The sequence below is a fragment of the Notolabrus celidotus genome, chromosome 15 (assembly GCF_009762535.1).
Source record: "Notolabrus celidotus isolate fNotCel1 chromosome 15, fNotCel1.pri, whole genome shotgun sequence".
NCBI classification, from domain to species: Eukaryota; Metazoa; Chordata; class Actinopteri; order Labriformes; family Labridae; genus Notolabrus; species Notolabrus celidotus.
Genome location: NC_048286.1, coordinates 13651893 through 13664331, shown reverse-complemented (window position 1 = coordinate 13664331; position 12439 = coordinate 13651893). Strand labels below are relative to the sequence as shown.

The following is a 12439-nucleotide window of genomic DNA, read 5'->3' as shown; positions in this document are numbered from 1 at the left end:
AAAGCTGTTGATGCAATGCATCGTCATCAATCGTCATGCTGTGGACGAGGATAAAAAGTTGTGGATGTCTATGCTGATGATGTTGTTGATGACGTGTTTGTTGATGACAATGAGGTTGTTGATGAGGATGATGTTGATGTTGTTCATTTTGAATTTGTTCATGTATTTTTTGTTATTATTGTTGATATTGATGTTGCTGATGGGGATAAAGTTGTTGATGTTGCGGATGTAAATAAGGCCGACGATGTTGTTGGTTGATGTTGATGACGTTCATATCTGCATTGATGAAGTAGTTGTTTATGATGATATTGTTAAGGTCGATGTCCATGTTGATGCTCCAGATAATATTGTTGATGTCTGCGGTGATGTCGATAATCTTGATATTTTTGCTTTTTTTATTTTTTAAAGTTATATTTTTGGGGGACTTTTGCCCTTTATTAGATAGGACAGCTGAAGAAAGACAGGAAACATGGGGAGTAGAGAGTCGGGGAAGACATGCAGGAAATGGTCGCGGCTGGAAGTCGAACCGGCGACCTCTGCGACGAGGACTGTAGCCTCTGTATGTGGGGCACTTAGACCGCTACATTATTTCATATCATTGATTTCTACATTGATGTTAATTTTGATGCTGATAATGCTGTTGTGGATGCTGTTGTTGCTGTTGGCGTTAATGTAAACAATATTGTCGTTGATATATAAGATGATATTGTTAGTTATTTATGATTATGTTTTTGATGATTGGGGATGTTGCTTATGGTGTTGATGTTGATGCTGCTGTTGCTGATAATGTGAAATGTTAATGTTGACATTGTTGTTAATATTGGTGCTGTCCTTGTTAATTAAGGTAATGTTGATTTTTTTGTTGTTGTGATGACAATGAGTTTGACAATGTTGTTGGTAGCATCATTGTTGTTATGAATGTTGATGTCATTGTTGGAAATTAGGTTTAAGGGAATGACACTGATGACTAAAATGACGATGACGATGGCAGCGATGCCAGTGATGATGAAAAAATCTGCTTATTTACACCCTGTGCATTGCTACAGTGCACTGCTCGTCATCGCCTTTGTCTGATAGGACTTGAAACTGTTTTGTTGTGCTGACCCACATTGTCCCCTCCTGTCTAGAGACTTGCTTGTGTTGTAACTCCTCTCAGGCAAAAGTGTCTGCTTAGTTAAACTTCCATAATTGCGACACTGACACATACCACAGCTTGAAGACTCTATCAATTATTCTAACATCTGGCATTTGATTCGTTCAGACTCAGACTTCAGACTTCCTCTTGATATAAAACAGTAATGCTATTTCAGTGACATCTGAATTGCATTGCCACTTTTCAGGGTAATGATATAACAGCTGGGATCCTATTCAGTGTGTTAAAAGCAGCGTACAGCAGAGGCTGCACTGAAGGTCGTCTCGTGGCTCCAAGTAACAATTGGCATTGTCCACAGATTGGAGCCTCTCCAATGTACATGCCAGCCAGACAACAGACTCACTCCAAAATAGCAAACTGCACAGGTCTTGGATGTCTCAGGAGCTTGTCTCTATGTGGTTGGTCATGTTGTGAATTGTTGCTGCACCCTGTCAATGACAATCACCTGGTGGGATCTGAAAGGGGTTTGGCACTGAGCGACACAGGGCTGGATCCATTTATACTCAAACTGACATACACAGTTTCCATGTGTGTCTCTGTGTATGTTAAGTCCAGCCAAACACTGACAACTTCAATCATGTGCTTTTTGAAAATAATGAGGGACAAACCGCAGCCATGACTTATTATTTCTGCAGCACGCACTAATTCTGTGATTATTTAATGCTCCAGTGTCCCATCTATTCTAGGACAGACAGGCCTCAAGAGTGAGAGCTAGAAAATCATAGTTAGCTTAAATATTTCTCTGTTATTATTTTTATAATTGTAGTTGAGGGATGTAATTATCTTGGTATTAGGTTATGATGCAGTGTCTTTTCATGCACTGGTGAACAAAAACAGCCCACAATGATGGATCAAAAGGTTTGTGTCTGCAGTAATCACAAAAGAATCCATGCTAATTCTTTTTTAATAGAAATTGTTTCTGGCGGGTCATAATTTTATGAGCTTCCATCTTGGTAGAAAGCCCACATTGTCTGCTTTTATCCCTGAGAATCTTAATTTAATTCTTTTCCGAGTGAAAGGGATGTTAAAGCTTATTTGATATACTTATATTGACTTAAAGGTCTTTCCTTTTCATTATAGACAGGCAACCTCAAAACTCATTAATTTCCTCTGAAATTACTTGGTTTTAAGGTTTAGAGGCTAATGGATGGACATGAGAGAAATGTATGTGGTGTGGCACTGAAAGACCACGCTCATTATAATGCAGGCCAGGCTTTTGATACACTTCTTGGTTTGCCAAAACTCACCATTTGCCACTGTTGACTTGATTGGTTGCCACTTTAGTCACATGACATTGATGAGAGCCCAGGCTAAAATATGAGCCCAGAGCAGCTGGCAAGTCACAGCTGTTGGCACTCAGTCCATTCCATTATAGACGATGAATCTCTAGAAGGAAAGACAGACATTTATTTGAAAACCAAAGGAGAAAAAATGTACAGAATAATTAGTACAGTATAATTTGGCCAAATCAGTACGTACTGATTTGGCCAAAGTTCAGTATGTAGTAAGTGAACAAGAGCAAGATCTGCAGTATGCCAAAACTCCCCGGATGTCTACTGATTTGAGAAAATTTCACAGTATGCATCGGACCAGTCTGAGTACTGTTTCCCACACTGCACAGTGCTCATTCCACTTTTTCTTTTCTCTTCTTTTTTGACGGGGAAATCCTTTTTTGGGTAATGTGAACATTATTGAAATCCATATAAACTACTTCTCAACTTTTTAAATTATTAATGGATGCTAAATATGCATTTTCTCTATCGGCTTCTCCGTTGTTTACTTCCGCTGTTCGAAACTGGAAATCCAGTGACGTCTGGCTTAGCATGCCGCATGACAGATTGAACGGAACAGTCATACTATACAAAATTCACATGCAGTATGTAGTAGGCAGTACCTACCGACAGTCAAATCACCCCACACCTGGTACATATAGAGGCATCAATATTTATTTCACTCTGTTATATGGAGAGTAAAAAACTCAACACAGGAGATTTCAGTTCAGCCTCATATAGAAGAGGTTTACAGTTGAAGTAACATCTATAAAGGAAACAAGTAAAAGCTCATCTACAAAAACGTGTTGGATGGTAACTAAGTTGCAACCCCAAAAACTCAAGAATCAGGGCTACCTTTATTGAAAGAGAGCCCAGGCAGTAAAACAACATAACAACATAACAAAAGGCTTACCGAGGGGAGTCCAACAAATTCAGTATTAAAAAGAAAACAATGAGGTCCAACTGAAAGTCCAACAGACATGGTGAAGAATACAGAAAGAGCCATGAGGAACATCAATACACAACATAGGTAGAAAGGTTTGCTGGAAAGGAACCCAGGGACCAATACACTTGGAGTAATCAGACACAGGTGAGACTAACGAGACACAGGTGAAAACAATAAGGGTGGGGCTCACAATTACAAGTTGGTGTGGAAATACTCAGAGGCAGGCAGTGTAGCAACACTTAGGAGAAGTGTGAATGACAGAATAAAGAAGGCAAACAATGAAATGAGTTTGATGCAAAACTAAACTGGTTTGAAAGCACGTCACAGCACAGAAACTGCACTTTTAAGAGTTTTTAATGATGTGATTTTAACTGTTGACTCGGGTGACTGTCATTTTGGTACTTTTGGACCTATCTGCTGCGTTTGACACTGTCGACCACACAATTCTCCTGTCACGCTTTGATAGTTGTGGAATTAAGGGTTTAGCACTCAGTTGGTTTCAATCCTACCTGACAGACAGAAGTTTCTCTGTCCATTTGGGAGATTTTTCCTCTGGGACAGCCCCTCTTACTTGTGGTGTTCCTCAGGGGTCTGTTTTGGGCCCTATCCTGTTCTCGTTCTATATGCTGCCCCTGGGATCTATTTTCCAGAAATATGGCGTCTCATTTCATTGATATGCTGATGATGTGCAAATTTATATGCCGTTCAGCTTAAAGAGGAATGGATCCCTGCAGTCCTTATTCAACAGTTTGAAAGATGTAAAGTTATGGCTGAGCCTAAATTTTCTGCACCTTAATGAGGAAAAGACTGAGGTCATTGTATTTGGACAGCCCCAACAGTTCGATGGGAGCACTCTCGGCCCTCTTGCAGCAAATGTTCACTCCTCTGTAAAGAGCCTTGGAGTTCATTTTGACAGAGCCTTCAAATTTAGGAAAAAAATCTCTTCTGTGGTTCGGTCCAGCTTCTTCCAGCTGAGACTCATAGCGAAGGTGAAGGCATATCTCCCTCCTAAGGATCTAGAAAGAGTTGTACATGCCTTTATTACGGCTAGGCTTGATTATTGTAATTCTTTGTATGTGGGCTTAGACATGGCACCCAAATAAAGTTGACTTGACTTGACTTGACTTAAACGAGAAATTTGTGAACACAGTGTGCTTGTAGTATTTATCTGACAGTGAGGATGCAGTTTAAAAAACTGGGTGAAAGGCTTATTTGGAAGGCTAATGAATAAAAATCTTGACTGGTGTGTGTGATATCTACACAGCACAGACATAATTATAATGAGACTACCAAGCATGACCTCGGGACACTGCTCCATTCTTAATTAATTTGCATATTAATTGAGCATTTTCGTGAATAACTTATACAAAGAAAACTGATTTTTATTTCATAACAACAACAACAAAGCACAATATTACTCTTGCTGCGACCCTGTCTACAAACTCCATCCTCATTCCAGTGTGTGTAGCAGCTCTGTAAAGTGCCACTTAGTGTCATCCTGGATTACATTATTGTTATCCTTGTTCACTGCACTCAGTTTTCAGAGGCTAGTGCATGTCAAACTACACTAACAATGCAGAGGTCGGACAGAAACAACATCCTGTGACCGCTATTTTAGAGTGGAGTTAGGTTTAAGGCTCTGCAAATCCCTCTGATCAAGCTGGATAAATAGTTAGCACAAAGGCGTGTCTGGGTTATTATGTTATGAATAATTACTGAGGATTTGCTGTTCATCTTGTGTATTTATGGCCTTGTTATTAAAGCAAATTCACCCCTCACATGTGAAGCAATCATCATTTTTCTCCTCCCCTCCTCACTTATAACCAGCACACTTCACTGAGCAAGGTCAGCACTGCAGGATTAGGGAGCTAACTCAGGGTCACACTTGTGTTGATGAAAATAGCCTGATTAACAAACACGTTCAAGCTCTGGGATTCAGCCAATATTATTTTGCATCATTCATATCCCGATGATGTCCACACACACAAACGCACACACACAAAAGCCTTTGTCTTAAATAGAAGCACAAAAGCATTTCCTTTTATAGTCCTCTCACTATTGTTGGCAGTGTGGTCGGGCATTGGAAGGGGGGTGGAGATGACACCTGCGGACAGTGGATAAAGGGACGTGACCCCTGAAGTGCCACCTCCACCCGCACCGTGCTGGATCCCTCTGCTGTGTTAGGCCTTGCTTTGTAACTTCTTGAAATGGCCCCTAAGAAGAAGGAAGAGCCAAAACCTGCTGCGGCTCCAGTCAAAGCCCCAGAGCCTGAGCGCCCTAAGACCCCGGACTTTGACCCCACCACAGTAACGGTAAAAGAAAAGCTGAAAAGATCTATTTAATCAGTGCAGAGGAACTTTAAAAATTCAACAAATGGCTACAGATTTAAAGGTTTGAATCTAGGATATTACCAAATGTTATCTCAATATTATAAAGATCTTCAATAGTGTAAATGGTTGTTATTGTTAGATTTGTATTCATATGACTATTGGATTGTTATTGGTGTATTTTTTCATAAACAATAGCCTTTATTTTAGATGTCCAACTGTGTCCTGTGTCATACTGCTGTGTATAGTGCATTAGAGACCCCATGTGACATAACCCTGACAGTGCAACCAAGCAGGATATGTTTAATAGTTTGTTATGCTGGTTATATTGTTATTTTAGCCCTCAGACATGAATAGAGATGGTGTTACCCAGCAACAGAGGCTTTGACTTTATGTAAGAGGGAGGTTCAGCTTCAACTAGCTGATAGCAGCAGCCTTCATGGAAAGATCTTCTGCTGACTCAGCCCCTTCTCATTGGCTAAATGCTTTCCTGCAATGTTACAACGGAGTGTGGTTTAAGCCACAAAATATGATTTTCATTATGTCTGTGAATAGCAGACCACCCGTGCCATTCCTCTATGGGCGAAAAAAGGGTGGAAAAAGTTGGGAGGAAGGAAAATAGAGATAATTGTATCCATCGCCGCTGAGATAAGTGTTTGGATAATATTTTTACAAAGCTTCACAGAGGGGCTGGGACTTAGAAACACACAGACATCAGACAAGTACTGAAGGAAATATCAGAGGATGTTCATAAATATACTTAGGGAAATTGTTAAATTTGTCACAGATATTAAAACATTTCTGTCTTATAAAAGTACATACAATTAGAATTTAACAAAAAGTCAGTTGTAAACAGTTTGTTCAGCATTTACTACATCGTCGAACATCAGCCTGCTGTGCTTGTTTAACTCTTTAATCTTTGAAGAGAAAAAAAAATGTTCACATGATGCAGATCTTTAAGGCTCTTGTAGGAACTGTCAGTGTTTGTCAGTTTTGGCACCTCCTGTGCAGAGACATGGCCAGAGGGGTGGTCAGGGGTGGCACTGCCCCCCCAGAATTTAAAAGCCACCCTCGGTGCCACACCAAAATCCTGAGCTATGATTCTGTATTTGTCTTATCAGAGGAGGATTTTGTGTTAAAATCAACTATTTGGGCTGTGTTACGACTAGTAGCTTTATAAATACTGTTCATTTGTGTGAGTGCACACATCACCCTGCCACCCCTGACTATATCAATGCCCCAGTTGGGCCACCCAAGCAAAAAGAAAAAAAAGAGTCTGGACACGCCCCCGTGGAAAAATTGGTGCACATTTTTTCCTTGCTGATTTTGTCCTGTACATGTCAAAGTGTTTAAAAAATATATTTTCCCACCGCCTTTTGCCAGTGAAAATAACACCCCCCGAGGACCTTTGCCTTAAAAATGTAAAATAAAAGTATATTTTGCCAGCCTTCCCCGCATTAGCAGTTTCAGACATTAAAAATAAGCAGACAGAAATAGTCAGTCTTTATGTTGGTGGTCTTTTGTAGCTCATAAAAGAAATCAGTAGGAATTTGGATCCTTTTCGAAACCAGATAAAACTCTTTTCAACAGCTTTAATAACTGAAAAAAATGTTTGTTTTTGAATCAGTCATGTAAAGTTTTAAGAAAAATTAAGGTAAGTTCAGCAGAGTCCCTAAGAAAGTGTTAGGGCACCTTCATGTCTTACTTCACATGTGGTTTTAAAACAAGCCGCACAATATTTGATTTAGTCAATTCAATTTATTTAATCCTAAGAATGAAAACTCTTGAGGACATAATGTTCTTTCTTTTTTTCCCTCAGTTGATTCTTGAGCCCTTTAAGAGTGTTTAACATCCTGGTGGTGTCAGTAGTTTTGAATATTCTTATCCCCATATTGCATCTAAAAATAGTCTCAAGTGAATTTGACAGTAGCAAACAAAAGTCAGACTGAAAGAAGAGCGTGACAGACTCAAGGTCTCTATAAAAAATGCCATTGTGATTGGAACAGATGCTGACCATAACCTGATCTGTTTGACAGACGTAATGGGGGTGCTGACAGAGATTTGGCTTTTATTCCTTGTGAACAGGACAAGGCACTAAGTGATCATGTCATTGTCTTTTTCTCTTCTTCTCTTTTTCAGCTTGAATTCACCCCGGAGCAGATTGAGGGTAAGGTTATTGTTATGGTTGTCATGAGCGTTGCATGGACACTTAGCTATTTTAAGCAGGGAGATGGATGGTTTGCGGGATTGGGTGCCCCATTAGTGAATGAGTTCAGCAACAGCTGATGAAACAGTGGTTTAAGGGGTATGGTATCATTACAGAGTAAACATATCCATCTAATGTGATCCATTTCTAAGAAGATGAAGGCACTTGTCAATCAAAGTAGAGAGGTGTACCTCAGGGTTTGACCTTTTTGTGGCTTTTCTTTTAGATAGATTTATTTTGCATTGCCTTTCTGCATCTACAAGGCCTTATCTTCAGGGTTTCTGCATGTGAGGTGAATACAAATTAAAAGGAATAACTTGTTTATGTCTGTCCATAGACTTCAAAGATGCTTTCCAGCTGTTTGACAGGACACCAGCCAGTGAGATGAAAATCACTTATGCCCAGTGTGGTGATCTGATTAGAGCCTTGGGCCAGAATCCTACCAACATAGAGATCATGCATGTTCTTGGAAAGCCAAAGCCTGAAGGTGGGTTTTTTTTGCACGATCAGTGTGTTAAATTACCTGCTGTGCACATCTCATTAGTTCATACTTTAAATCAAAGATCGCTCTCACTAATCCTGACCAAAGTTTGTCCAGCTTATCTCATGTAAAATCAGCACTTTCATGCACTATTTCCTCAGATATGCAGACCAAGATGCTCGACTTTGACCAGTTTCTGCCTATCCACCAACACATCTGCAAGGCCAAGGACCGTGGAACCTTTGAGGACTTTGTGGAGGGTCTCAGGGTTTTTGATAAGGAGGGGAACGGCACAGTGATGGGGGCTGAGCTCAGGCATGTTCTGGCAACACTGGGTGAGTTGAGCAGTCTTCTAAAGAGGATTTTATAAAGCTGTCTCAGTGAGGATTTAGCTGACAAGTCTCCTGATTTCTTCCCTCTGCAGGTGAGAAGATGAGGGAGGATGAGGTGGAGCAGCTCATGCAAAACCAAGAGGATGCAAATGGATGCATTAATTATGAAGCTTTTGTAAAATACATCATGGCTTCTTAAAAGGGTTCCTCATTGTAATTCTGGTGCTACATTACTCCGCATTACAAAATTAATGATACAGTAATGAGTGTGTTCGTCCCTCACCAGAACCTTCAAGCCTTGACCACAGCAGATCATCAGATGTTTCTGTGAATCCCATCCTGTATATTTCTCATTTCACTGCACCTAGACTGACACATCAATACTTCACTGTGTTTTCTAACACCACATTTGTTGATGATGTGCTTGTACTTGACATTGCCCCATTCATATTGCAGATCATGATGAATAAATGAATTAATCTAATCAGGTTATCTTTCTCAAATCAGTTCTCTTTAGCTGTGGTTTACGTCAAAGAGGAGATAGTTTGCAGCACACCGTATTAAACAGAAAACAAATCTAATTTTCACTAGAAGAAGCTGTTTGTGCGGGTTGTCTACAGTAGGTTAAATCTAAAATGTACAAAAAATATATTTAAAAAAACTTCCACTATGCGCCTTAATTGTGCTACCAACTGTGAGGTAATACTATGTGAAAATGAACTCATCCACTATGCGAACAATAGACAATATTGTGCTGGTCCAAAAAGGTTAATTTGGTCTGCCTCTGTATATTATAGTTGAACAGTTGTGAAGCTGACTGCAGGATGTTTGTAGTCAAACATGTCATGGTTAAAAAGGAATCACAACAGTCTAGTTACAACACTGTGCTGTTATTTTTTTGTCCTGTTTAAAAAAAAATACACAAAATAAATGATACAAGCACTGGATGAGTTAAAGAAACTTATTTATTTTTGTTTCTCTCGGACACCACCTTGATCATGACATGAGGTACTTACATATTAGAAATAATGTAATTTAAGAAAAGATTAAGTATATTACAGATTTAAATTACGACTAGATGCCTTTAATTACATATAAACCCCACATTTAACAGATATGCTTTGTTATTTTCTCTAGATTTCTATTTTCTTTCATCTAGCTGAAAAAGTGAAGTATTGTGACCTGAGACAAAGCAATCAATCATAATCCCAGTTATATGATTTTAGAGTGTAAGCCCCCATATATCCCATCTACAGATTGATTATTTTGACATATGTGTATTTGTTTTGTCTGCAGATTTAAATTCCATATTCTAAGACAAGAGTACATATTAGAATCATAATCAGACATGTCTGTAGTAGTAATTCCCTCCTTACGCCAGCAGAGTGAGCTGTTGCCCAAGTAATGTCTCCCTCAGTTTCATTTAAGTGATTCAGTAAATACTAAAGGGGTGGAAAGGTTTCATGTATTCAGGTTTTTGTATCCCACAATGCAAAGCTCTGGTTCTGTATAGAACACACAAATTAGAGCATAATTTATCTCTAAATCCACCTACTGCAACCCATCCAGCAGATAAATGCTTCAAAACTCAATATTTGAATTCACATGTTCATATTATTTCTTCAATGTCTAATATTTTATTCACATTGCTAAAGAATATGCATCATTCAACGCTTTAATTAAAGCCTCATTATCAGCCTCAGAAAAATACTTTGAGAAGATTTTTGCTGCTGAAACTCTTCACTTCATTCTGATCTTTGAATAACCTCTCCATCATTTTGTTTTTCTTACAGACCCACTTTGTCAATTAGGTAGAAAAGGAAAAACAACCCTCTGGCAGTCTGTGAAGGTTCTCAGTCATCCAGGTCATTGTAATTTAAAGCTTAGGCAGAAAGGGCAACTCAACTGGACTTGGTAGAATTTCTTGAAGACGTTTCGAGAAAGACAATTTCCTGATATTTTATAATCTAACACTGTGGCTTGAACTTTTTGGAGCTAACTAAGTTTGACCCCTCATGATAGCGGACCACTTTGCTAACTTAGGTTAGCTAACCACAATGGTGTTTAAAGGGCTGATAAGCTCTTTTAAGCTGTTAGCAAGCACAATAGTATTACAACAGTTCCCTTGTTTACTTGCCATAACCTGAAGTTGATAAAAGGCATTTAATTCAAATAACAGTATCATATTAGCTTGTTTCAGCTCTTCAATGAAGCTTCAATATGTGATAACAGAGTTTGGCTTCACACCATAAGATTGTAGACTAATGACTTACCCATCAGCTCATGGGAAATAATCTAATCTGAAAACAAATCCATCTTAATTATTCTAATTTCAACATTAACATGACCTTCACGTTCCCATCAAATATCTTTTAAAAGCACCACCCCTTCTCTGCTGCTCTGCTGACCTTCATCCCCCTACATTATCTTTGTCTGTCAGCCCTCTTCTTCCAGCCCGAGTGTCAGTATATATTTAGCCATTATTTGCGCACAGCCAATTTTCCCCTGGACCTCAAGGACGGCACCAGTTTATATTTGCTGGGATATTCTGAGTCAACTGCACATCCAAAGTCATTTAGTGAACCTGGTGTATCATAATGGAATCATTTCCTTAATTTGATTCCAGGTAAGAAGCAATGCTGTACTTAACTGTACTCAACATCAGCTTCCACAGGGCCAGCCTTATGAGGAATATCATGCTTGAATGAGAAGTTCTCATTTAAAGTCTTTGATTGGACCAGCTTCATTTGATAAATCAGACAGGTGTATACAGTCATGGCCAAAAGTTTTGAGAATGACACAAATATTACATTTTCACAAAGTCTGCTGCTTCAGGGTTTTTAGGTGTTTTTGTCAGATGTTTCTATGGTATAATGAAATACAATTAGAAGCATTTCATAAGTATTAAAAGCTTTTATTGAGAATTACACAGAATTCATGCAATAAGTCAATATTTGCAGTGTTGACCCTTCTTGCTGTCAATCAACTTCTGGACCAAATCCTGACTGATGGCAGTCCATTCTTGCATAATCAATGCTTGGAGTTTGTCAGAATTTGTGGGTTTTTGATTGTCCACCCGCCTCTTAAGGATTGACCACAAGTCCTCAATGGGATTAAGATCTGGGGAGTTTCCTGGCCAAGGGCCCAAAATCTTAATGTTTTGTTCCCCGAGCCATTTTGTTATGACTTTTGCTTTATGGCAAGGTGCTCCATCATGCTGGAAAAGGCATTCTTCATCACCAAACTGCCCTTGGATGGTTGGGAGAAGTTGCTCTTGGAGGACGTTCTGGTACCATTCTTTATTCATGGCTGTGTTTTTAGGCAAGATTGTGAGAGAGCCCACTCCCTTGACCGAAAAGCAACCCCACACATGAATGGTCTCAGGATGCTTCACTGTTGGCAAGAGACAGGACCGATGGTAGCGCTCACCTCGTCTTCTCCGAACAAGCCTTCCTCCAGATGCCCCAAACAATGGGAAAGGGGATTCATCAGAGAAAAGGACTTTACCCCAGTCCTCAGCAGTCCAGTCCCTGTACCTTCTGCAGAATATCAGTCTGTCCCTGATGTTTTTACTGGAGAGAAGTGGCTTCTTTGCTGCCCTCCTTGACACCAGGCCTTCCTCCAAAAGTCTTCGCCTCACTGTGCGTGCAGATGCACTCACACCTGCCTGCTGCCATTCCTGAGCAAGCTCTGCACTGGTGGTGGCCCGATCCCGCAGCTGTA

At 39.6% G+C, this 12439-nt stretch overlaps 2 protein-coding genes across 2 annotated transcripts in view; one reads left to right on the top strand and one right to left on the bottom strand.

Annotated features, from left to right (window-relative positions):
• The window catches only part of pth1r (parathyroid hormone 1 receptor), an 84715-nt gene extending 81274 nt beyond the window's left edge, over positions 1 to 3441 (bottom strand). Inside the window, exons 1-2 of the mRNA XM_034703848.1 lie at positions 3338 to 3441; positions 2401 to 2537 (exon numbers count right to left, since the gene is read on the bottom strand). Of these exons, the coding sequence (XP_034559739.1) occupies positions 2401 to 2403 (3 nt within the window). The 5' untranslated portion in view covers positions 2404 to 2537; positions 3338 to 3441. The remainder of the gene's footprint in view (positions 1 to 2400; positions 2538 to 3337) is intronic.
• A 3876-nt stretch (positions 3442 to 7317) lies between these two features.
• myl13 (myosin, light chain 13) lies at positions 7318 to 9165 on the top strand. The gene is made up of 5 exons (XM_034703350.1): positions 7318 to 7351; positions 7837 to 7864; positions 8241 to 8390; positions 8546 to 8719; positions 8809 to 9165. The coding sequence occupies exons 3-5, from the start codon at positions 8288 to 8290 to the stop codon at positions 8913 to 8915; spliced, it is 384 nt and encodes a 127-aa protein (XP_034559241.1). The 5' UTR covers positions 7318 to 7351; positions 7837 to 7864; positions 8241 to 8287; the 3' UTR covers positions 8916 to 9165.
• Positions 9166 to 12439: the final 3274 nt, after the last annotated feature.

Excerpts from the sequence above, each read along its gene's own strand:
- myl13 (XM_034703350.1), top strand. The coding sequence starts at position 8,288 with ATGAAAATCACTTATGCCCAGTGTGGTGATCTGATTAGAGCCTTGGGC. Across the intron at positions 8,391-8,545 it reads TGGAAAGCCAAAGCCTGAAG|ATATGCAGACCAAGATGCTC; the intron begins GTGGGTTTTTTT and ends CTATTTCCTCAG. Across the intron at positions 8,720-8,808 it reads GCATGTTCTGGCAACACTGG|GTGAGAAGATGAGGGAGGAT; the intron begins GTGAGTTGAGCA and ends TTCCCTCTGCAG.